Source organism: Epinephelus lanceolatus, chromosome 22 (assembly GCF_041903045.1).
Source record: "Epinephelus lanceolatus isolate andai-2023 chromosome 22, ASM4190304v1, whole genome shotgun sequence".
In the NCBI taxonomy this organism is placed as follows: Eukaryota; Metazoa; Chordata; class Actinopteri; order Perciformes; family Serranidae; genus Epinephelus; species Epinephelus lanceolatus.
In genome coordinates, this window is record NC_135755.1 from 16,512,715 (window position 1) to 16,539,812 (window position 27,098).

The following is a 27,098-nucleotide window of genomic DNA, read 5'->3' on the forward strand; positions in this document are numbered from 1 at the left end:
ATGTCTTGTTTGAAAATGTACTCAAGTATTTGATTACTCAAACAGCAAACTAACACGTTAGGTTACTCGTTACTGCAAAAAGTAATCAAAGTACTTTGTAATGCGTTATACCCAACTCTGAGTGTTACATAGGCTATATTGTAACTGTTTATTGTGATTTTGTAAAGTGTTATGAAATTTTGAGCTCGTGAATGGTTATTGCAATGTTGCAGATTATTGCAGATAATATGTTGACTCCATGGCTACAGCCTTGATAGACACTGATGATGGACAACTTAGGAGAAACCGCACACACATACGCACACTACACCAGCCATCACAACACCAGAGATACCTGTAGCAACCCCAGAGCCAGGTAACACTGAAACACACTCACATCACCAGAGAGACAAATACCCACAAACACACTGACACAACCAACACGCCATATGTGAAAAGAAGAAGAGACCTTTTGTAAAATAAATAAATAAAATGCAGTCTATAAATGTTCAGTGAGATGTTCTATTCAGTAATACAATACAGGTCAATCTGAGTTACCTCTGAGAGGGTTTGATAAGTTATCAGAGGGGGTTTTACTTAAAAGGGGAGGTGTTCTGTAAAAGGAAATATAGCTGAGCAGTGTTGTTTCCCCACAGACCTGGTGGTATAATGTGACACACTTCCTGTTATGAAGTAAACGTGCTTGCAGTGTACTGGCTTGTTTCCCGTCTTTGTTACCATGTACAAAGTCTCACTGTTAACATAAAGGGCTGTGGCTCTATGTCAGTGAGGTTAATCTCGTTTCCCATCTCACACACATACTCACACACACACACACACACACACACACACACAAACACACACACACAATATAAAGTGAAACTAGAATAAAAGCAGACTGAGAGGACAGGAGAAAAGACACACAGGACAGTGATCTGGTAGATCCAAATACTTTAAGTCTTCACTTATCCTCATCTAACAACATGGACGGTGAGTTATGGTTACTTTTTATACAACAGTGTCAAGTAAAGTTGCTTACAAATATTGGTAGTCACGGGTTGCATTTTTTTGGGCTTGTTTCTAAAGTGGAGTTGCTTATTTGGGCTTGCCCTCTAAACGTCGGCTTTTGTCCATCTAATAAGTTAATTAAACGCATGATAGTGTGTCTGACTGCAGGATGTTTCCACAGCTCCGCTCCCTCAGTCAGTCAATGAGACTTTTCACATTTAAATTGCACGATTAATGGAGGTTCTTCAACTATTTCGCTAACAAGTGGGCGAAATATGGAAAGAATACAATAATTTGTAGAAAGAGAGAGGATTAAAAGATTCGACTTCAAGAGGGGGACGATTCAAAGGCAGTTTGCAGATTCAGATTCTGTGTTAAATATGTATTCATCATTCAGATCTTGTTCAGCATACCAGCACTGTTACAGTGAAAGTAAAATGGCTGGTTATATGCAACTTCTTTACTTTCATTTTCATTCATTAATTTATTCTTTCCACGTTTTTGGTCGGCTAGCTGGTTTGGTAGAGTTCAAGGGCAGTAAATATAATGTATTTGTAAAGTAATTTTGGTTGCTGGTCCTGGTTGCCTGTTTTTCTCCCAAGATCTGGCAACACTGAACCCAATACAGCGTGGAGTGAGTAGCAAGTATGAGTGCGGATAGCGGGGAAATAGTCGAGTAGTAGTTTTTATACCATCTTGTGTATGTTCATTTATTTGAGTGTTTTGGTTTTTTTGGGTTTTTTTTCACATCTTAATTTTTATTTGTGTCACACTCACTTGACACCAAAAGGGGCATACAAAAATGTAATGATATATGAGTCATTATTTTTATTATATTAAAAAAAATACCTTTTGATGTGTGTTTTTTTACTATATTTACATTGTCCCTGGGCCAGATTTGGGCATTTAACTCTGCTTAACTTTGAATTTATTTATTTATTTATTTTTTATTTGCAAACATTTAACAAGACATACAAAGGAGTAAAGATGACAATAACAAGAGACAAAAACAAATCAGAACAATACAAACAAGAAATAAGAAAAAAAAAAAAACAACAACAGATGACAATAACAAGAGACAAAAACAAATCAGAAACAACAACAACAACAAAAAATCAATAATAATAGTAAAACTAAAAAAGGTAAACAGAACAAGTAATAAAACACAAATGAGACAGGAGTAGGGAGTATCAGTCACAAGTATTCAGAATGTATGATAAGGAATACTGTTGCTTGAGTGTGTGGATGAGTAAAATGTATGAGGTTTAAGGGCAAAACCTTATGTAGAATAAAAAAAAACAATAAAGAAAAACTAATAGGCAATTGAAAAAGAAGGAAAATAAGATAAAATAATAAATAAAAAAAAAAAAAAATAACAAAAACGTTAATGAGGGGCGGCACAGTGGTGTGGTGGTTAGCACTGTCGCCTCACAGCAAGAGGGTTGCCGGTTCGATCCCGGGTGTGGGAGCCCTTCTGTGCAGAGTTTGCATGTTCTCCCCGTGTCAGCGTGGGTTCTCTCCGGGCACTCCGGCTTCCTCCCACAGTCCAAAGACATGCAGGTTGGGGACTAGGTTAATTGATAACTCTAAATTGTCCGTAGGTGTGAATGTGAGTGTGAATGGTTGTCTGTCTATATGTGTCAGCCCTGCGATAGTCTGGCGACCTGTCCAGGGTGTACCCTGCCTCTCGCCCGATGTCAGCTGGGATAGGCTCCAGCCCCCCCGCGACCCTCAAGAGGATGAAGCGGTTAGAAGATGAATGAATGAATGAATGAAAAACGTTAATGCTTTTAAGACATCACTTGTCAGGTTGGGGGCACGGGCTCACAGGCAGCAAGTGTAGGGCTCTGAGAAGAAGAGGGGTCCAGGTTGCTTCAAAGTAATGAGTTTGGTCTTGGAGAGCGGCTGAGAGCTTTTCCATAGATATGTATTCTGTAAGGATATTTAACCAGTGTGATATGCTGAGTTTGTGTCTTGTTTTCCAGTTCCTGAGTATGGTCTTTTTGGCAGTGGTTATGGCTATAAGTATAGGTCTGGTAATATTGGGTGCTGGGTTAATTACTGTGAGGTCTCCAAGTAGACAGAGTGAGGGGGATAATGGAAGGTTGCATCCCAAGAGATCTGACATTTTTTCAGTGACCCCCTCCCAGAAAGTTTGTACTGGGGGGCAGAGCCACATGGCATGATAGTAATTGTCTACAGTGTTTAGTGTACATGATGAGCAAATGTCTGTGTCTATGAGTCCCATTTTATGTGTTTTATGTGTGGTGAGGTGATTTCTGTGGATGACTTTATACTGTATCAGATGTATATTTGTATTTTTTGACATTGTGAAGGTGTTCCGGCAAATTTATGACCAGTAATCAGTATTGGGACTGACCAGTAGGTCATTTTCCCATTTTTGTGTGGGAAGTGATATGATTGTGTCTTGGTTTAGTAATAGTCTGTATAATTTGGATAGTAGTTTCTTTGTGTTTTTAATCTCTAATAATTCTTCTGTCAGTACTGGAGGTTGTAGGTTAGTATTAGTTATACTGATTTTGGCTTTGAGAACTGATTTTAATTGAAAATACTGAAGATACTGGTCAGTCCCAATGCCATAGGTGTGAATGAGATTTTCAGATGAGATTAGTTTATCATTATGGAAGATGTGGTGTAGGTGTGTGATTCCTTTTTTTTCCCCAGGTGACCACCAAGCTGTCAGAGTTGTCAAGATTACTGTATTGTTAAATGTGCTGTGAAGTTTTAAACTTGTGTTGAGAAATGGGAGGTCAGATATTACGATGGGTTTCCATTGTGCTTGTTCTAGTTCTGTCCATGAGTGAGGCTGTGTTGTGTGATTAATCCATTTATAAATATACTGTAACTGGTTGGCGAGAAAATAACAATGAAAATTGGGTGCCTCTAGACCGCCTGCTATTTTACTTTTTTGTAATGTTGTGAGTTTGATCCTTGGTTTTTTATTTTTCCAATAGAATTTGTGTGTTATAGAGTCCAGTGATTGAAACCAGTTGGTAGTATAGGTTGGATTGGGATCATTGTAAAAAGATAATTGATTTTGGGTAATACTGACATTTTGACTGCAGCTATTCTACCGGTGAGAGAAAGTGGCAAGTTCATCCAACGGTTGAGATCGTCTTCAATGGTTTTGAGTAGTGGGGTGAAATTTAATTTGAACAGCTCTGACAGCTTGGGGAAAATGTTTATACCTAAGTATTTAATGTTGCCAACAGGTAAGGGAGGGGGTGCTTGTGAGGATGCAGCCATCCAGTCCCCCCCACTCAATGGCAGGATGGTAGATTTGGTCCAATTTATTAAGTAATTTGATATTTATGAGAACTGATTAATGAGCTTTATGACTTCTTGCAGTGAATTGGATGTGGACTGGAGGTACAATAAAATGTCATCTGCATATAAGCTAATCTTGTGATGGTAATTGGAAACACGGATGCCTTGGATATTGTGATTCTGGCGTATTGCAACTGCTAAAGGTTCAATGAATATGGCAAATAGTGATGGAGAGAGTGGGCATCCCTGTCTTGTTCCTCTATGTAGAGCAAATGGTTTTGATATAATTCCAATGGTGATGACAGTGGCCATGGGTGAAGAGTATAGTGTTTTAATCCAGTGTACAAACGATTCTCCAAAACCAAATTTTTGTAGTGTTGAAAAAAGAAATGTATGATGAACTCTGTCGAAAGCTTTTTCAGCATCAAGGGAGGTGATAATGGTTTTAAGGTTGTTGGATCCAGAAATGGTTATCAGGTTAAAAAGTCTGTGCGTGTTATCTGAGGAATGTTGTCCTTTAATGAAACCGGTTTGATCAGGATGTATTATATGAGGGATTACTTTATTCGATGCGGATGGTCAGGGCTTTGCTTATTATTTTAACGTCTGTGTTGATTAGTGATAGAGGCCGGTAATTGGAGCATTGAGTCGGGTCTTTGCCTGGCTTTGGCAGTACTGAGAGGAGAGCAGTATTCATGTGTTGGGGAATTTTGGAGGTATGTTTGATTTCTTGGCACATTTTCATGAATAGTGGTGAAATAGTGTTCCAGAAATGTTTGAAGAATTCAGCAGGGAGGCCGTCCGGACCAGGTGCTTTATTGTTTGGCATTTGGTTGAGTGCCTTAAAGTATTCATCTTGTGTAAATGGTTTGTCCAGGATATTTGCTTGATCAATTATTATTTTGGGAAGGTTGAGAATGTCTAAAAATGAATCAATTTCTGATACGTCTGGTTCATGATCACAGGTGTATAGTTTACTGTAAAATGATTGAAAAGTGTTGTTGATGTCTTGGCCTGAGAACATTGGCCTCCTTGCTGAATCCCTCACTATGGATATTATGGATTTTTCTTTGTTACGTTTTAGTTGGTTTGCCAGGTATTTCCCATTTTTATTGTTATATTCAAATTTATCATGTCTTAATCTTTCTATTATAAACTGAGTTTTTTTTAAGTATTTTGTCTAGTTGGAATTTAACTTAGTCTTAGTTCATTGTGAATAACTTCTGATGGGTTATTTGCATATGAGTCGTTCAGCTGTTTGAGTTTTCTCTCTAGTTCATTTTCGATCTTCATGTCTTTTTTCTTCTTGTATGATGAGTATGATATTATTTTTCCTCTCATTACTGCTTTTGCCGTTTCCCACAGAGTTGTTGGTGAGGTGTCTGGAGAATCGTTTATATCAATCAGGGATGCCCGCTCTCTTTTGAAGTAAATGTTGAAATCTGGATCTTTAAGGAGAGAGGTTTTTTTTTTTTGTTTTTTTTTTTAACTTTATTTTTTCATGTTTTTTTGTACAAAACATGGGCAGCATCACTGTAATGAACAAAAGTAGGTACGGTTACAATATGATGCGGCTAAGTAATGCAGATGCTAGCCATGTGGTGCCCTTATAGACACAAAAGAAACAACAAAAAAGGAGAGAGGAACAAAAGGTATATGTACACATATGCCTGTGCACCTGATCTCACGAGTGCACATGTTCACTTACACCCTTTTGTCTAAATAGTCATACACAATCATACACAGGTGCACACATACATATGAACACTCATAGGAACGAAACATGAGAGAACCGTGGGGTTGCGAGTAGGTCGTATGTCACATACATTACAGCAATATATTTGCAATATTGTTTTTCTTAAAACCAAAATATATAAAGCATTAAGGTTGGTTATCACCTCTTTTTGTAATATAAGTGCTCCATTTTTCCCAGAGGGCATCACCTTTGTCCCTTTGTAATCTGAGACTAAACGTCAGTAGTTCCATTGTTTGGATGTCTTTAATTATGGCCTCCCACTGATTAACCGTGGGAGGTTCTGTGTTGAGCCATCTTCTTGTTATGGCTTTTTTGCTGGCAGCCATGAAGAGGTTTAGGAGGTATCTGTCTTTTTTTGGTAATTCTGTGTCCATATTGCCCAGGTAGAATGATAAACAAGTGAAATTAAAATTATACTGCAAGACTTCACTGATAATACTTTGAACTCCCTCCCAGAAGGATTTAAGCGTGGGACAGCTCCAAAATATGTGTGTATGATCTGCCATACTGTGTCCACACCCTCTCCAGCATGTGGGTTGTAGTCCTGTCTGTTTAGACTTTTGCTTTGGTGTTATGAAGAATCGGATATAGTTTTTCCAGGAAAAATCTCTCCATAGTTGTGAGGCTGTAGTAGTGATTTGTGTGTTAATTACATTCGTCCAGTCTTCAGAAGTGATTACGATTCCCAGCTCTTTTTCCCATTTCGCCTTAATATAGTTTGTTGAATGGCCTCTTAATTCAGCTATATGTCTATATAGTTCGCCAATGAGCTTTCTGGACAGTTTTGTATTATAGGCTTTGATAAACATTTTGGTAATACCTGATATATTTTCCTGTATAAGTCCTTTAATGTTCTTATCAAAGTAGTGCCGGAGTTGGAGGTACCTATAGAAATCCTGCCGAGCAAGGCCGTATTTATCAGATATGGTCTTGAAGTCTATAAATTCCTGGTTTTCGATGAATAGACATAATGTGGAGAGTCCTTTTCTCGTCTATTGAGTGAAGCCTCTGTCATTCATACCTGGTTTGAAATCTGGGTCATGGGTTGGCCACATTAAAATTCGAATTTCTTCCTGAATGTTAAGTTGTTTCACCAAGCCAAACCAGGTTTCTATAGAGAATCTAACCCACTGGCTCTGGATATCATGTTGTTTAGCCACCACTGGGCTTCCTAAAAAACTCTGTATAGGCCTGTCTGACAGTGATAACTCAACATCTTTCCATTTTGCGAAGTAGTCTTTATTGCACCAGAGCAGCAGTGGTCTTATTTGTGCCGCTAAATAGTAATCTTTGAGCCTCGGTAAGCCCATCCCCCCACTATGCTTTGGCAACTGTAAAGTTTTGTATCTCACCCTGGGAGCTTTTCCATTCCAGATGAAGCGGGATATCATCTTATCCCATTCTCTAAACTGACTATCAGGGACACAAATGGGTAAGGACTGAAACAGATAGAGTAATCTGGGTAAAATATTTGTTTTTATTGTCATAATTCTGTTACCAAGATCTAGGGGCAGAGAGGCCCATCTGTCTAGATCTTCCTTTATATGTGAATTTATTCTCACATAATTTTCAAAGAATAACTGTGGTATATCCTTAATTAATTTAACGCCTAAGTATTTAATAGAGGTGGAGTCCCAGTTAAACCTGTACTTGTTTTTAAGTTCTAATGATGGTACAAAATTAAACGTCAGGGCTTGTGTTTTATCAACGTTAAGGGAGTAGCCTGACAGGTGTCCATACACCTGCAGGGAATCCATTAATCTTGGGATTCCTGACTCTGGGTTTTTTAGGCTGACCAACACGTCATCCGCATAAAGACATATTTTGTATTCTATACCTTTTATTGTGATGCCCTCAAGGTCAGGATTCTGTCTTACAACCTGAGCGAGAGGTTCAATGAAAAGGTTAAAGAGCACTGGGCTGGCTGGGCAGCCCTGGCGACAGCCGCGTTGCAGGTGGATAGTTTCTGAAAGGCCTACGTTTATCTTAATTCTGGCTACGGGGGACGTATATAGTGTTTTGATGCCTTTAATGAACTTCTCATGGAAGCCAAATTTTTCCATGACTGTATAAAGAAATTCCCACCCCACCGAATCAAATGTCTTTTCCGCATCCATACTAAGTAAAATAGCTCCAATTTTTTCCTTTTTTATGTGTTCAATGATGTAGAGGGATCTCCTTATGTTGTCCTGTGTTTGTCTACATTTAATAAATCCAGTTTGATCTTCGTCAATCAAAAAAGGGATCACTTCCTCCATTCTTTTAGTTAAAATAGTTGCATATAATTTATAATCTTGATTTAAAACACTGATAGGTCTGTAAGAGCCGCATTCTTTCGGGTCCTTGCCCTCTTTTGGAATCACCGAGATGGTAGCCTCCCTCTGAGACGGGGGGATGACTCCCTCTCTCAGGGTGTAATTGAAGCTTTTATGCAATATTGGTATTAATTGCTCCCTCAGTGATTTATACCATTCCCCTGGAAATCCGTCTGTCCCTGGAGACTTACAAGACTTCAGGGAGGAGATCGCCTTGTCGATTTCTTCAGCTGATATTTCTTTTGTTAATTTTTCATTTTGCAATTTCCCCAAGGAGGGCAGATCCAATTGGCTCAGAAACTCTTCTACTTTAGCAGGTTTGAACGGTGTGGGTTGGGTATACAGGGTCTGGTAAAATTTCTCGAATGCTTTCTGTATTCCCTCTAGTTTATATGTAACTTTTTTAGTGGCAGGATCCCTAATCTTATAGACTGTATTTTCTGATTGCTGTTTTCGCAGCCTCCAGGCTAACAGCTTGGATACTTTCGAGCCTGCCTCGCAGTATCTCTGTTTTGTAAACCTGAGATTTTTCTCTACTTCATCACAGTAAATCTTATCTATTTCTTGTTTGAGTGGTCTCATCTGTAGAAGTAATTGTTGGTCTTTACTTTTACTATGTTGTTGTTCCAGTTCTTTTTGTTGTTTTTGCAGGTTTAACAGTTTTTGAGTTTTCATTTTTTTTATGAATGCAGATTCTGATATAATTTTCCCCTGCAGGACTGCTTTGGCAGCGTCCCACAACATTACTGGGTTCACATTACCGTCATCATTGTCTTCCAAATATGTTTTTAATTCTTTCTTTGTTTTCCCTTTAAACTCAGGGCTGTTTAACATGCTTACATTTAATCTCCACGTTGTCACTTTGGGTCTAGTATCTAGATGTAACTTCAAGTGGACACTAGAATGATCTGAAATATCTCTCTGGTTTATCTCACATTCCTTTAGCCTGTGCCTCTCTGAGTTATGCATAAGTAGGTGGTCAATTCTTGAATATGCATTGTGACGATTTGAATAGAAAGTAAACTGCCTATCTTGATGGTGGAAATCCCTCCAGACATCTATCAAACCCAGGTCCGGTAGATTGGAATGCTATTAAATCAAATATTCTCTTGAAAAATGTTTTGTTGCTGCCTGGGGGCGCATATACATTCAACAGGGTCATGTCCTTATCATCTAATTTGCCCTTTACCATTATAAACCTGCCCTCCTTGTCTTTAATCTCTGACTGGAATTCAAAATGAACCTTGTTTGGTATCAAAATAGCCATGCCCCTCTTGCGTCCTGCTTTAAAAGATGAATAGTAAGTATGTTTAAAACCCATACTCTTTATCTTTTCATGCTCCTTATCTGTTAGATGGGTTTCTTGCCAAAATATAATTTGTGCCTTTTCCCTTTTTATTTTGGATATTGCTTTGCTTCTCTTGACAGGAGTCGACAAACCATTGACATTTAGGGTGACAACCTTAAATTCTTTGGTACTCAGCTATAAACCGGTATTCTCCTGGACACTCACTTGCTTCCCCTGAGAACAGCAAATAAGAAACATGAACAGTAATAACAGAACAGTCAAGATAGTAAAACATTACAATAAACAAAAAAAGGTCTTCCATGAAAGAGGTAATCCCTGAACCTCTTGTATAGGGGGATGTTTCAGCCGCTGGGTTGCGGGGCCCCCTCAGGTTGTTTGAGTGGGTGGCTGTCATTCAAACACTACAGACCAACTGCCTAATTCTTAAACTAAAGTGATACAGAAGTATTGGCCTATGAAAATTGAAAAAGTCTCCTGTATTATGTTAAGGCGCACTGCATGTAAAATAAACACTAAATTGGTGATGTAGGTCCAGACTAACCATATTACTGACATAATCAGAGTGGCATTCAATGGAAAACCTACATACATTGAAAGAAATGTGCTCAATAGTGTACTTAACTAACTTACTCTGCCCTTAAATATGACTTTAAAATATTGCATACGTGCGCTTTAATATGTATTGTTAAACAGATAACGGAGTGAAAGCTATTGATAAGGGCTGAGGGATGTAGCCTACCGTCTCTGTCCAATAACAAATAATAGAGGTGAAAACGTCACCGGGTGTACAAGAAAGCTGGTGTTATGATGGGGTGATATGAATTAACAGTCCTCAGCTTCTGTGTCAGTCCCCCGATGAAACTCGCGGAGCTTGTCCCGGATCCTTTGCTGATATTCCCTGCCGTCTGTGCGCCGGGGTCTTTTCACCTGTTCCCAGCTGAAGTGGGGCCGTGACATTTCCCTCGATCTGCCCTCAGGTCTCGGAGGAACCGGGAACCCTTTTGCTCGTAGACCATCTCTGGCTTGATCCGCGTTATCATATGTAACTGTCCCCGAGTCTAGGAAAACACGCATTTTTATCATCGGTGTGCGGAACTTGATTCCCTTCTCTTTCAATACTTTCTTAATCGGCAGGTATTCCCTCCTTTTTTCCATTACAGCTGTTGCGTAGTCATGGTCGAAAAAACCCTATTCCCGTCCACCGTGATGGTTTTTTTCCACGCCACGCTGATGATCCACTCTTTGGTTGAATATTTCAGGAATTTAACCATCGTTGATCTTGGGGGGGCATTGTCAGCTGGTTTGGGACCGAGAGCTCTGTGTGCACGTTCAATACCAAGTTCGTTTGGGCCGGTGCCCTCACCCAGTTCAGTTTGAATAAGGTTCTCCACGAAGCGAATCATTGAGGTGCCCTCGGCTCCTTCTTTTATCCATAAATCCTTATGTTGTTGCGACGGGAATGCCCTTCGAGTTCAGTTAGTTTTGATTTCAGATCGAGTTGCGTCCTCTGCATCTGGTTTAAAGTTTCATGCACTTCAATACTGAACGTCTCCACCTCTCCTACCCGTTGCTCTGCTTCCCCCAGTCTCTGTGACACCACTTCAATTTTCTTCACGGTCTCCTCCATCTTCAGATTAATATCCGATCTCATTTCGCCAAGTTGTTTTTTGATATTCTCTTGAATGTTGCTCTGGAAGCCTGTGAACTGTTTAGAGATATTGTTCTCCAGTTCAGACGTAGCACTAGCCATGGCTTCATTTATGGCGTTACGGATGGAAGCTAACGAGACCGCACCTAGAATAGCCACCTCGTCGCTACAGCCTGCGTTTTCCGTATCAGCTTCCTTTTTTTTGCTTCTTAGAGACATACTGAGGCCACGTTCGTCTCCCCCCAACATTAGTTTATATTACTGAACTCCTATAAGGTAAATCTCCTGTATTATATGGGGGTTTGCGGCAGTGCGGTCGGGAGCAAAGTTCTCACGCAGCCATCTCCACCCTCGTGCAACCAGAAGTTCAAGGAGAGAGGTATTGAAGCACCATCTTGAGCAGAAAGGTTTGATAGGATGATTGGTGTTCAGGGAGAAAGATACAGGGGCATGGTCACTTATTACAATGGGATGGATGTTTGTATCACAGATAATGTCACAATCCCTGTCTCTCAGTCCTCTCCTGCCACTCTGCTGCAGTGTTTTTCCACTCCCCCTCCCTCTGCTTCACTCTACCTGCCAGCCGCGCCCACCTCATCAGCCCAACTCTGCTCACCTGCCTACACAGCTGCAGCTCATCAACCAGCCCTGCATATAAGCCTCTCCAGCACCTTCACTCACTGCCAGATTGTTCTTTAGCATTATGCGAGACTCTCCAGCGTTCTTCTCCTGCCTGATCTCCCGGTGCCAACTCTGCCTGTCCCCGACCTGCTCCCCTCGTCTGCCTCCCGGTAAACTCACCTGCCTTCTGTCCCCGACCTCGTGCTTTGCTTCAGCGTCTCTGGTTTCTGCCTGCTCGTCTGGTCTCGACTCCTCCGCCCGGCCTCGTCTACCCTCCTGCCTGCTCCTCAACGGTGCTTCTGCCTTCGCTGACGGCTCTTCTAGCTACGACCCCCCCACCGGCTCCCGACCTCGCCTCAGCTCACTCCTCGTCGGCTTCTCAGCACGATCAGCCGGCACTTCAGCCTACGGTGCGTCTGCCTCGCCACCTTTGGCTGCCGTAAGCTTGATCTCTTTCCCTCATCTGAGCCTCAGAGACTGTGTGAGGGCAACTTGCCCGAAGAACGAACTTTATTCTGTGTTTATTCTGCCTGCTGCATTCCCTGTTTGCTGTGGTGCTAATAAAAGTCATTACCAACTGTTCCTGCGAGCCTGGTACTGCATTTGGGTCCACAAACACACCCGTTTCAGATAATGGATATGATAGAGTTGCTTACGAGAAAGAAATCTATGCGTGAGAAGGATTTATGAATGTGTGAGTGATAGAAATATTCCCTGGATGTTAGGTTGTGTAGTCGCCAAATGTCTCCAAGACCAAACTCATTCATGTGTTGTTTTATTATTTCAGATGAGGTCCATGGTTTGAAGGTGCTTGGGGCGTACGATCTGTCGAGTGTGTGGTCTATAACTGTATTAAAATCTCCTCTGATTATTAAAGGTAAATCAGGCATGTTATTGAACAAGGAGAAGAATGTGGGATCATCATTGTTTGGGCCATAGACATTTGCAGTTATGTAATTTTCACTGAAGAGAGAGGCATGGATAATGTAGCGTCCCTCTGGATCTATTATTGTTGACTTCATAATGAGTGGAATAGTTTTGTTAATTAGAATTGAGACCCCTCTTTTTCTAGAGTTGTATGTGGCTGAATAAACTTGGTTGTATTGTGAGGATTTTAGTTTGTGTTGTTCAGATGGGCAGAGGTGGGTCTCTTGTAATAGACAAATATCTGCTTGCAGTTTGGTTAAGTGGTTAAGGACCTTGGTCCGTTTGGCTGGAGAGCCTATGCCCCGGATATTCCAGCTATCAAACTTAATTTTATTTCTTTCTTTTTCCTAATTAAGTGAAAAAGATGATCAACACTTGAGTGATACTGATACTGATTTAAGTTGTATTTCATTATTGTTATCCTAAGTGACACCAAAATAGACAAAAATAAGCACAATAAGCGAAGAGCACTTTTTTTGTTCATGTGAGTTCATGTTTAACGGAGGTGGTTGTTGTTCAGCCAGGTGGTCACGTTTCGATCACGGTACAGTTTCCCATCTACGTACAGTTTATTCACAGATATGATGGCGCGTTTTCCTTCCTGAATGAGACGTTTCCGGATAGGGTACAGCAGTTTTCGTCTGTCTTGTATTTCCCTTGGGAATTGGTCGTTAAGACCAAAGCGGGTGCCTTTCAGTTCTTTGCCCAGAGTTTTAACAAATTCTTTGTCCTTGAAATGTTCAAATTTAGCCACGATGGGTCTCGGTCTGGTGCTGTCTGTCTTGATATTGCCGATCCGGTGAACGCGATGGAAAGTGATGCGTTTGTTTTTTTCCAGCAGCAGTTTGAGGTGAGTTTGCATGAAGTCCATAAGCGTCTTTTTGGGATTTTCCTGTGTGTTTTCTGGTATGCCTGAAAACACCAGGTTGTCGCGCATGCTGCGGGCTTGGAGATCCACTATTGTTTCTTTCATTTCTTTGTTTTCTTTGGTGACTTGTGAGAGCTGAGTTTCGAGGGTTTTGACAGAGGTTTCGAGAGTTTTATTGGATTTTATGAGAGTCGTTATTTTTTTCTGACTGAATTCCAGGCTTTGTCTCAGACCCTGGAATTCTTTGTGTAGCAGTTCAATGAGGTTAATGCGTGCATCGAGTGAGGAGAGTGTGGTATTTATGTTTGCAAGGAGGGGACCAACCTGGTTGCTGTCAGAGGGGATATCCTCTGTGTCTGTGGAGGAGTTCCTGTGACGCTTGGCACTGGGGGTTTCCATGGCGCAGAGCTGGTCGAAACACTCGTCAATGTAGTCCTCAAGCGACTCCAGTGTACAGACGTTTAAAAATTTGGTAGTAATCCGATTTCTTAAATGTTGGTTGTGTTATGCCGGCAAGTTCAGGGCGCCACCATGTTGCCGTAAACCCTCCGCTCCTGCCTCCTCTCGCACTCTATTTGAGTGTTTTCTAATGGTTGTGTTGACATTACATTTTCCTCCGTGTGCCTTGACTGATGACCGTTTTTGAAATCAGAAGAAAGCTATTGAGTTTAAAATAAATCTGTTAAAATGTATTTATTTTCTCCTGGTCCTTATTTTAAATAGGTTATAAAAAAAATTATCAATAATTATCGTAATCGATCAATATGAACCAGCTATATCGTGATATACTTTTCGGCCATATCACCCACCCCTATTCTGGAAAATCTTATTTTGGCTTAATTATCATTCAAATAAAATGGAGCAGCCAAGGATGTAGCCTCCTGTGTGAGAGGGCGAGTCACATGCATCAACCATTGTCTTAATAATCTGGTCAATAACATCTCAGCAGAATATCCTGTGTCTTCTGTATCTGAGGGAGACTTGCTGAGTTTTGACTGTTTCACCCACCTTTACTTCTCTGGTAAATACTGGACTGTAGACTGAATATCGTCTTCCACTACCTTGCACCTTACAAATTCAAAGTCTTACAGAGGATTTTAAACTGAATGTCTCATCCTACTGGCTGATCTTTAAAGATTAACTTTGAATCTATTTAACCTTGTGTTATCTTTCTGCTCACTTTGCAATGACTTTGCTCCCAGGTCAAACTGACCCAGGTTTATTTGGCTGTTTATAAAGCTTAAAGTATAAATCATCATCCAATTATGCATTTTATTTTTTGCATGTGTGTGTGTTTGTGTGTGTGTGTGTGTGTGTGTGTGTGTGTGTGTGTGTGTGTGTGTGTGTGTGTTCGTGTGTGAATGTCTCTGTTGTGTGTGTGTTGTCTGGAAAGAAGCTCTGATCCATTATGTAGGCAAAGGTTGTTTTCGAAATTTAGTTTACTCACCTGTAGTTTGAAGTTGTGCTTTTAAGTGCGTCTGTGTGCGTGCATGTGTGTGAGTGTGTATGCGTGTTGGGTTGTGTGTGTGTTGTCCAGAATGATTCATTATGTAGGCAAAAGTTGTTTCTGAAATTTGGTTTACTCACCAGGAAGGCACAAGGTGTTGCTAACTTGAGTAAAACCATGTACCACAACATGTCAGTCAGGGATACACATATTGATGATGATGAAATTAACAACTCTGATGCTACAGTTTCTCACCATTTTACATGACAGTTTTGTTTGTCCTGCAGAAAATAATTCACAACATAGTTTCAGAAGACCATTTCCTGAATACAGTAGGCCTTCATTAGCCAATGAACAAATGTGCTTGCTGATAACATTAGGAAAAATATGTGACACCAGTATAGTAGGTTTTTGAGAATACATAAAACAGCAGTTTAGACAACTGAGCATTTCTTCACTATGGGCTGCAGGTCTAAAGGATGCATCATTAATATGGTTACAGCATTTTTAAGACTAATCTCTAGTATAAGCATCATATGTGTTCAGTATATTTCATCAAATAAAGTTTTTAATAAACAAGTAACTATTTTATTGTATGTGATGGCTTGTATCGATTTGTGTCCATGTAGCGGTGTGCGTTGTTTATTGTTGAGCTCAACAATAAAGTGAGACACTGCGTAAATGTAAGTGTGCGGAAATCTTTTTCTACCAGTCTGGACTCATTGATGTTTTCAGCACCAAGACTGAGCCGGGTCGAGTGGTAGCTATTCTACATTACCTTTTTATCAGAATAAAAACATCTTGAGTTTGTTTTGCATTCCAGGACGTCAGCTGTTTCACATAAATACACACAATTACAAAAACACAAGACAACACATAAATACAAAATAACATCTAACCAAACAACAAAATCCATGCCGATGGCACACCTGTAGACTTTTATCAGACTTTTTATGAATCTGTTAAAACTCTGTTGCTTAATGCCTTCAGTTATTCATATGGGGAAAGAAAACTCACAGAAACTCAACAGGAAGGTTTGATATCACTGTAGTTAAGCAAGATTCATGTGGAAGGTATAAGGACCTGCTTATATTAATATAACTAATTATATTACAGTGTGAAAATGTTAGCCAAATGTCTTGCAAATAGATTGAAAAGATATTATCAAATATAATTCATCCAAATCCACAAGGTAGTCACATCAGTGATAATATCAGACATATATTTATTTCATTCTTTTAGCATTTGATAAAGTTTGCTTGGATTTTATTTATACATTTTCAGAATATTTTAATTTTGGAGACTTAATTATTAGTTTGTTGACAGTAATATATTTCAATGTAAAATAACTTGAAATGCAAAATATTAAGCAATGTTTTTTTTTTGGACAAAAACAAACAAAACAAAAACAAAACAATAAAAAAACAACAATTAGCATTATAGAGGACTAAAAATGCACAACTATTTATTACAGCAATATGTATTTAAGGTCAAAACACTAGAATGAATAAAACAATAGGTCTGAAAATAAATGGTTAAAACCAATTTTTACTGTATGTGGATGATTTAAATTTTCAAATTCAACCAAATGTTGCTTACCTTCCCAGTTGAAGAACCTTTTCATTTATTTCCAGACCACCTCCCAACTATGATAAATGTGCTGTGCTACAAAGTGGAACTCAAATAACTCCAATGGAAACCTATCTGCAGTGATGACACAGTATAAAGAGCAAGAAAGTGCATGCAGGGAGGGAGGGGTGGTGGATGGGTCAAACAAACAAGAGACTTTGACTCAGGAGACCAGTGTTCATGTCCCATGTAAAATGTTGAGATTTTTTAGCTTGGTTACGTAGTGAATGTCACGTGACGAACATCACGACATAATTGCAAACTAACTTAAGAAACACAACAAAGGCTCTTATTTTAAGCCACACCATGATTTGTTTTCGAAACATAACCAACTAGTTTTGTGGCCTGTGTCCTGTGAACACAGACATTTATTTTGAAAAGACTGCCTGTAATGAGCAGTAATTGGCACGCTGTCCCTTAGCTTTAAAAACTGAAGATATGTTTGGAGATTACTACATCCTGATCTGTTTCTCCTAACACCCCCCTAAGGAGAAATAGGACATAGGTTTGGACAGAGCTTTGCTACTCCTTTGACCACATAAAGCACTTGCACATTACTTGTTATATTTATCTATACGGTCATACAGGACGACTGCTCTACTGCCTGAGCCACAGCTGCCCTGAAATAATCACCAGGGGTTCTTTTGCTGTGGTCACTGGCTGCTCATGTGTCTCCATAACAACCGTATGGAGCTACAAATAGAAATTATGTCGATCTCAATATTGTCTAACTTGGTATTTTAAGTATGTCTTATTTATTTCTGATAAATGATTTGGGCACAGTAATTTAAAAGCAAGGGGTAGAAAATGTGTGGAGACATCAAGGAGAACCGACCATAATGCACAAAATCTTCATCTGAAATTTAAAAGAAATGCAAATAAAACACTTAAACAATCAATACAATGTGCACTGAAAAGGAAAATAAAAAGTAAACAGCGAAAATCACAGTGCCATTTTACTCTGCAAATGTACACTTAACACCTGTTTCAGCATAGGCCCAATAGTTGGGTGTTCACTTAACACTGTCAAATTATAAGATATACACTCCAAATCTGAAGTTACAATTTGAAGACTTGGAGGGTGCAAATGTACTCTATAATTGTTCTTTTTTGACACTGTATCAGTGCTTTACAATAACTGCAGTGTAAACCTAGAACCCTTAGTGAGTACAAAATATACATGTACATTTTAAGAAGATTATTTATTTCTGTAATTTGTCTTTTAATTGCTTTCCTTGCATGTAGTTGTAAAGAAACCTCTGACAAGCCTGTGAGCACAGCAAAAACGATGGGGTGGGGGGGTGGTTAGGAGAAACCAACCTGGTCTCACTCCAAAGTTGTCAAAATCTGGCGCATGGTAAGTGATTTCCGGTGTCGAAAAAGAGCCGTCCTTTCACATCGGCATAATATGCGGCTGATAGCGGCCATTGTTTAATGGTGCCTGGCAGCATCAGGGGGAAAAGCAGTTGGACAACAACATAAGTGTAGGGCGAGTAGGGCGAGGGCGAGGGGTGGTGGATGGGTCCAACAACCACTGACTCACCTAGGAGAGTGATGTTTGCTTCCCGTAAGATTATAAAGCCACACCTTGTTCTTTTTTCCTAAACCCAACCACATGCGTGTGCTGGCATTTTTTGTTTAAGGAAAAAAAAACATTAATTTGCAGTGTTGTACTGACGTGGAGTTTATTTTGAAGGAGACTGTATGTAAATGGTACATTTCCTGTGAGAACAGAAGTATATTTTGAAATCAGACAATTCATGTAACAAGCTGAAGTTAACATGGCGTCCCAGAACGCCAACAACCAATGCAACCAATATGTAATGAGGTCCGAGTGAGAATGTGTTGGAGAAACAGATCAGAATTTAGTAATCTTCAAATAGGAAGACGATAAGATGATAGGACAAAGAAAACACTGTGGGGAGCAGCCAGTTTTCCTCTGAGGAGACAGGAGGACAGCCATTTCTCAGGACCTGAATTTAAGAAGTATGAGAAAATGGTCAAAATCTCATATTGATAACAAATTGAGCTCAGTTATTTCTCAGAGAAAAAGAGTTGGACAAAGACGAGATCTGATTTTGAATTTTCCTTTCCTCCTTTTTAAAGTGTGTAAAAATTCTTGTAGCACAATAAATGAAATGGAGAAAAACACACAACCAAGGGTACTGTATTAATTTATTATTCTCTTCTAGTGCCAAACACAAGAAGGATTGTCCTACTGGGAAAAACTGGAGTTGGAAAGAGCAGCCTGGCTAACACCATACTGGGAGAGGCTAAATTCAAAATAAACAATTTGAATGATTTGGAAACACAGTGTTCTCCTGCCGAGACCAAAACTATCAATGGAAGAAGCATCACTGTGATCGACACTCCTGGTTTCTTTGACACAGAGAGATCTGAGAAACGTGAGATAGTGAGGTGTATCACAGAGTGCGCTCCTGGGCCTCATGCTTTTCTCATTGTGCTTAAAGTGGAGAAATTCACAGAGCAGGAGAAGGCTGTCATCACGCAAATATGTGAATATTTCTCTGAAGATGCTCTAAACTATGCTGTAATTGTCTTCACTCATGGTGACCAGCTCCCTGAAGGAATGAAAATGGATGAGTATGTCAAGCAAAGTGAGGGTTTGAGTGGTCTGGTGAAGAAGTGTGGAGGCCGATGCCACGTCGTCGATAATAAATACTGGAAGACCAACAAAGAGGACGAGTACAGAAGCAACCAGTTCCAGGTGGAAGAGCTGCTCAAGACCATAGACAAGATGGTGATGGAAAACAACGGAAGATACTACACGGATGAAAAGCTACAAGAAGTGGAAAGGAAAATACAGAAAGAGGAGGAGCGCATTAGAAAGTCATCAGAAAACTTGTCAGCGGAAGAGATCAGGAAGCAGGCCAGAAGCAACGTCTTTAAGAAGCAGGTGAACAATGGAGTCTGGGCATGGATTAGAAGTTTAGTGGGTTTTGCGGTTGTAGCTGGATTACTTGCAACTGCCTCAGCTATGTTGATCAATTCAAAAATTTTTAGGGTATTAAGGGAAGCACCACTATTAAATGAAGAATTAACAGCACCAGCACTGGCAGAAGTGGTGGAAGAACAAGCTGAGGCAGCATTACAGTAGGACAGGTATTTGAGTTTTTGGACAAACTTTACAAATTGTTTGAAAGAACATACAATCCTACAAATCTAATTGAATGAATCAAATAAAACAGTAGGTGTCTTAAAAGAGGTTCATAATGACATATGACATGACATGTTGCAATCCTAAACAGCTCATATAAAATTATCATTTTTGCTAAACGTGTAAACCGATGGTTCTCAACCAGCAGTCTGGGGACGCCCACTGGTCCTTGAAGGTGTCCCATGGGTCCCCAGAAAAATGGTAAATAGATTATTTCAGCCTGTTCCCATTCTGAAGTCATCACATACTGCTGCTTTGTCAGTGATTTAGGCATATGACACTTGATGCCAAACACCACCTTTTGTAGCAGTATAATGCACCACCAGGCAACATCAGTTTCACATGCGGCCAGATGGAACCTTTCCCAGTGTTGTGATATGCAACTGGTCAGCTGGACAGCATCTTTTGCGGCAGCATGATACGTTGACATGTGGCGTCAGTTCATAACGCAGCTGGATGCAACTGTAGCAGTGGTTTGATACCCTGCTGTACGGCGACAGGTTGAAATGCTGCCAGTAACAAGGAGCTGGAACATCCCTGTAGGGTGGGTGGGAGTGGTGGTGGATGGGTCCAACAAACCCACAGACTTTCACCCTGGAGCCCAGTGTACACTTCCTGAATGAATGTAGAGCTAAAACACAACGTTTTTTTTTTCTAAACCTGACTACATGCTTTTGTTACCTTAACCTAACTCTGTGCTGTTGTTGATGTCCCGCAAATTCAACAGCAGACAAAGGAGGATACCTAGCTCGTAATATGTAGACATGAAAGGCCACTGACAAAGCTGCAATATGTGATGACTTGAGATGAGAACATGTTGTTTATTGTCATTGTTTAATTCACTCTAAAAGTGAGCTCAATGTGAGAAAGAGTCATAAGAGTAACTATTGTGATCATAGGTTTCACTTCCTCCATGGTTATCTCCTCAATTACAGAATTCTCGTCTTAATCATATTTGACAATCAAAATCTTTTCAGAAGGAGGTCCCTGAAGCCAAATCTCACCAAATTAGAGTCCAAGACCTAAAGTGTATCAATTTAGTGTATCAATCAATTGATCGTGGCACACCGCCACGGCAAAATAAAAGCCGCCATGCCTTCAGAATGATGAATATTTTTTTTCAAATGTTAAAACAATGTCAAGTATATTGTATGAATGGATACATATATACATATAGCCTATATTTGTGCACATACACTTGCCATAATCAGAGTTTGAAATGATAATTTAAATATCATGAAATGTTATGTGACACTACGCTGCAATTAACTGTATTTTGAAAAACGAACACCAGAGTCATCACCTGTCCGTCTGGCTGTACTGCGGCGCGCTCAAGAGTAAAGGGAAGGCAAAGAGACGACAGTCCGAAGTAGAGGGAGAGAAAAGGGCGAGAGAAAGGTACCTAAGCAAGGTTAAGTTTGATGCATATTTTGTTCAGCCCTGTGAAAACGACCCTAATGTTGATGTTAACGTTAATATTGCATTGTTAACAACAGTAACGTTTAACGTTAAGGATGCATAGTTTGGCCTTCACGCATTACGTTTCAGATACGTTTTAAACAGCACAACATAGCTTAATGTCAGGTAATTTTCTGTTATGACTCATTTCTGGTTGCATTTTCAGATGAGTATATTAAAGTATTTTCAAAAGAAGAGGAAGGTTCCCGAGGAAGAGAGTCAGGTAACGTTAGATAAAGGAGAGGCTCAATGTTCTTGATTTATTGTGACGTTGTTCCCTCAAGTTCTGAGGAATAGAAATGATACTGATGTGTACCGTGACAAGTGTAATATTTAAATGTTCCTAACGTTACCTGCCTGATATTGGTGATGTGAAAGAATCTAACACTCGTTCCCAATTATATTAGACAAGTACACAGGCAGAAATAGTGGTCATCGCCGGAGCCCTCCCCCTCAAGCCCTCCCCCACAGTTTCAAAAAATTCTGGAGGAAACCCTGCAATGTACAATATAAGAATTGTGAAACCTGGCATGATTTATACTGCAGCAAAAAAGTCTGAAAATCTCAGTCTCTGCTGTGATTTTTTCTTTATATGCCTCTTGTAAGTACCCAAAACTTTATAGAAGTGCAATACTAAATCATGGGTGTACCCTTTAATGGTGATGATTTTCTGTTTTCTCAGTATATTTTGTGTTAATATGTGTCACTTTGTTATAAATGATTTATGTAACAATAAAACCTCTGACTGGTCATAGGCTTTTGTTTTCTTTTTTCATAGAATCCTCCACATGCGCTGTCAAAAGATAAGGCTGATGATACTCATACTTTCTTATAGTCAAGAAATTCCATTAAAAGACCAAAACCAACAATAAATTGCTTTTGCTAAAAAGACTATGCAGCCAAAACCTGATATAGCCTACAGAGCTCCTTTGCTGGCCAAAAACTATGGGAAACCGTTGCGGTGGGTGAACTGTTCCTTTATCATCCCGACCACGGGCACTGTACTTTATTTTGAGTCAACCCCACATACCGTAAAACTTCAATTAGTTTAAATTGCTGAACTCAACTGACCTTTATTTGGGACAGGCCTTCAGTTCCTCTCACACAAACTGTTGCTCAGCAAGGATGGGAAAACAAATTGTTTATTTGTATCAGTATGAATATTACTTGTTTAAAAATTAGGCTTCAGATGACATACTAAGTTCATCGATCCAGCTCCGACAGAAAAGGCATCAAAGAGACAGTGAGTTACGGCACCTGAGGATTATGGCACCAGGCATACCGACACACTACCACTTTACCCTATTAAAACAATACTCACAACTTTCAGATTCTTTTGATCTGAGGATCCTTAAGAACTAAAGGAATATGAATAACTCAAAGGGTAATCAAGGCATGGAAACATAATTTGAGGTAGTCGACAACCCAGATTTAATACATCTGAAGAACTAATACATCCATATCTAATGGAGACATGCGTTTATTTGTCAAAATGTGTAGCCACACTGGGCTAGTGAAAGGGACTGGCATCTAATTGGGACTAGGCTTTTAAATTAAGTTATATGGTACATCATCCTGCTGCTGTAAATACTTACAAGAGCAACAAATGGGTATTATATTATTCTGAAAATACAGAAGTCCCCAATAAATGAACTATATGCTCCTTTTAAAGACCCTTTTGATATAAAATTGCCAAGGAAAGTTAATAAGCCTTTTGTACAAATTACACTTTATTTATTACCTTATTTTAAGAAATCTTCTGTGGGAACAAATGTGCTCGGTGCTGATTGGATCTGTGTTAATGTGCCACAAACATGGTAGGGAAGGTGTTAAATGGTTTTATTATTTCTTAACAAATAGGACCCAACATTTTAATTTTTAATCATTCTTTTCAGAGCACAGGTGCTACATTTAGAAGGCTGCCACTGATCATTGAGAACACTTTATATTAAAGCCTGTGCCTCACAGTGTCATTGTGTTGTATGAATGAGGTACTAATCAAATATTTACCTGTTCCCACTGGTTCTTAACTGAAGGTGCAGTAGCAGATAAGACTATGGGGAACAAGAGAGTGATAAATCAACATTTTAGAGGAAAGGAGAAATAGTAAATACTGGCTAAATCAGTGGTGTAGTGGTAGCTGATGAGGAGGGTGCACTACTAAGTAGATGGGTAGGTTTCAGAGGTGGAAGTGGGTATACCTTCCCCCACACCATTGGGCTAAATATGTAACTGGAAAACAAAACCAGTGTTTGGGAATAAAGTAGTGATGGCCAAACGAATCGTCATGAACCACTTTCTTTATTTTCTGACCCCACCAGATGGCAGTTTTGGTTTAAGGATAAAGGCTGAAGGACTGGCAATGAATTGTGTTTTCAAACCTTTGTTGAACACACAGCGCCATCTGGTGGCTTCAGAAAATAAAGACAGTGGTTCATGAGGTCTCATTTGGCCATCACTACCATAAAGTATTAGGCTACATAACATTCATAAGCAGTGGGCAAAAGCAATGTTTTTTATTCTGTAGTCAATTCAAAGAACAAAAACTGTCAGCTAAGCTGCCTGTAATTTAGGTTGATGTTTAACCCATAGAAAATGTATTTTCCATTCAAATAAACAAAGCAGGACAGTCAGACCATTTTTCTGTGTAACATTGCCATAGCAATTGCAAAAATTGTAGTGGGCTAACTTCCATAGAAACTTCTGTAGAAACAAACCAACTTGCGGGAAGTCCCAAACTCAGGTGAAGTTTTGAATTAATGACCAAACAAGCAGTGAAGTGGTCACGTTACGTTTTCAAATAAGCAATCACTTACTTTTTAAAATATTATTATCACAGTCATTTGCCTGTTTCTTTTGTAGCCAGTAATTTCATGTTTGCTGGAACATGATGTAACGTTACTGTTGCTGCCTCTGAAGAATGAGTGCAAGCTAGACATGGATGTCTCTGGTGGCATCATTTGTGTAGCTGCAGGCAAAGACAGACATGCATGCACATGGCTATGTACCCACTGTTGCTTGAAATATAAAACAATATTGGTAATACTGAATACCAATACCATACAATGCAAGAGTGATTTGCAATAATAATAATGCAACACATTTTCACAATAAACAAACCAACTTAACTCTGACAAGTAGCTGAGTCATCAGTAGCAGGTTGCCTGCCATCTTCCTTACCCCTTATCATCACGACTGTGACTGAATGAGTAATTAAACCCCAGATTTTGACCTTAGTTCTTCCTCCCCCAACTGTGACGCAGTGTGTCAATATAGGGGGGGCTGGGAGGGGGCTAAGACATGCCCAGTCACTTAATTTTGCCACCTCTCGACCTGCAGCCCCTCTCAACCCCCAGAAATACACAAACCAAACATAAACACAAACATAAACACACACAAGCGTACTGATTAGCAAAGTTGGCAATGAGCGATGATACCAGCTCTGTTCTAATCAAATGTAGAGCTCTCTCTCTGTTTGCTCTGTGTGTGTGTGTGTGTGTGTGTGTTCTGACTGAGTGAACATTGGTAAACAAAGGCCTACCTGATCAACACTAGCCATACATGATCAAACTGTTATTTTTCTGGTATGTCATTCTTCATGCCATCTGCATATGTTTTATTTAAACATTTGCTGATCTCAGCAGGATGAAGGATCTCAGCACAGAAACTTTAACTGTATTCTGACAAAAAAGCAAAGAACCTATGTGCAAAAATTAATAATAAAATAAAATTGAAATGAATCACACTCGTGCCTTCATGTAGGCCTAAATGATTATAAACATGACAATGTGTATTACACGGAAGTATAAACACTTAAACAACAGATTCACATAAATAAAAATAAGTAAGTATAGCCTACATAGCATGAAATGTGCAATGAAATTCACACTTTAAATGAAATATTAGGAATTCCCTCTGTAAGTATGACTGTTTTCTTTGTACATTTTTTCCAGTAATAAACAAAATTGATCAAAAAAAAAAAAAAAAAAAGAATTCCCTCTGCAGCCAAACAAATTTACCCTCTAGAAGCAGACTCAATAGGTCCCAAAATCATCTCTCCTCCTTTCATTTCCCTGAAGATATTGCTGAGCACTAAAATAACAACATTAAAGATATTGACCTACAGTCTAGAATGCTGTTATTTTACATTTAGCCTACTTCAGGTAAGTCCAAATGCCTTCTTATTATTGTCAGACTAGCTACTCAACATTACAAAACAAATATTTGCCACATCTGGGAAAGTCAACAGGCAACAGGCATAGGATATTTACATCTTTTGGTTCTTGAAAAAAAACGCTGTGATTATTTTTCTTTCTTCTCTGGCTTCATGTGGCAGAAAAATCACCAGCTCAGTCATTAGACAGTTGTATATGATCACTATGGTTACCACTAAAGGCACAGGCACAGCTACCAACTCCTCTTAGGACCCCGGGGTCGAGAATCGTGCCTTATGGTGCGTTACATTTACATTGGAAGTCGGAACTCAGAGCTCCAAACAACGTAACCTCCAAACTGAGTGCTTCCCAGTTTAAAAACTGGGACATGGAACATGGAATTTGAAAAAAAAAAAAAGGACAGTTAATGAAATGAAACGAAAACCCCAACGTTTATGCTTGTAGATGCTAGATTTCAATGCTTTTCCGACTTCACAACTCCGACTTACGAGTACAACTGAACGCACCATTAGTCGTAGCACAAACACCGGGCTATCAATGGATCAGCTGTGCATTGTTATTAACCGAGAATTACGTGGAAAATTGAACACCTTGCTTTCCCAACTCAGCAAGGATCTGCTCCAGCCTTTCCCCTTCTTGAATCGGTGTAATGTGGATTGATCACTGACAAGGCTACTGTCGCTGCCATTTCAACTTTGTGCTGCAATGTCAGTTAGCCTAACTAACAGAACACTGATCCTCTTTTTTACCTATGTGTGGGGGGACAGTGGGGCGGACGCATCAGGGTCACTATAAATCTGGGGGGGATATGTCCCCCCCGTCCCCACTGCCATCTGTGCGCATGTGTGTGAGGTCATGCTATACTCCAGATGAAATTACACCTCTAGTTCTTCACATAGCAATTTTTTTAATTCCTTCAATCTAGAAATGATGAATTTCGCTTATTGCTCCTTTAAGCTCCATGAAATGCAACAACACTTTGCCCCGGGAGAGTCAGCGCACTTCGATAAGAAGGGAGTGTCTGGTGCTCCTCATCCTCGCACAGCTGCGCAAAGATTCGTTTGTTGACTGGGTGAGCTTTAAGAAAGTTTATCATTTTTACCACAGTCCTTAAGAAAGATTAAGTTCAGGTCTTCACGGAGATGTCTGCTTGCCAATGTGTGCCTGTATCATGCAATGAAACACTAAGCAGTGTGGTGACTTCTCCATCAAGAGGCTGTTAAAGCCCTCATTTTTCCCCATCATTGCAGCGGCTCCAACTGTGCAGCATGCAACTAAATTATTATAGGGAATACTGTGCTTTGTGTGGTACGTGTCAACAACCTTGAAAATATCATCTCCTCTTTTGGTGGCTGTGAGGTTTACAGACATGAGAATGTCTTGTTGAAGCTCACCTTTCTCAATGTGCTGTAGCCAGGCTATAAAATGAGTATTGCCTCCTCCGCCACAGTGGAGTAGTTTCATCCAGCTGGACTGCAAACGGACTTGTCAG

The 27,098-nt window shown here is 39.8% G+C and overlaps 1 protein-coding gene across 2 annotated transcripts in view; it reads left to right on the forward strand.

The window, feature by feature from the left end:
• The first annotated feature begins 775 nt into the window (after positions 1-775).
• LOC117246146 (GTPase IMAP family member 7-like) overlaps positions 776-27,098 on the forward strand; it is a 32,055-nt gene continuing 5,732 nt past the window's right edge. The window contains exons 1-2 of one of the 2 annotated variants that reach the window (XM_078163775.1): positions 776-969; positions 18,988-19,712. In XM_078163775.1, the coding sequence (XP_078019901.1) occupies positions 963-969; positions 18,988-19,712 (732 nt within the window). In that variant the 5' untranslated portion in view covers positions 776-962. The remainder of the gene's footprint in view (positions 970-18,987; positions 19,713-27,098) is intronic. The other variant, XM_033609890.2, reaches the window with a different exon arrangement.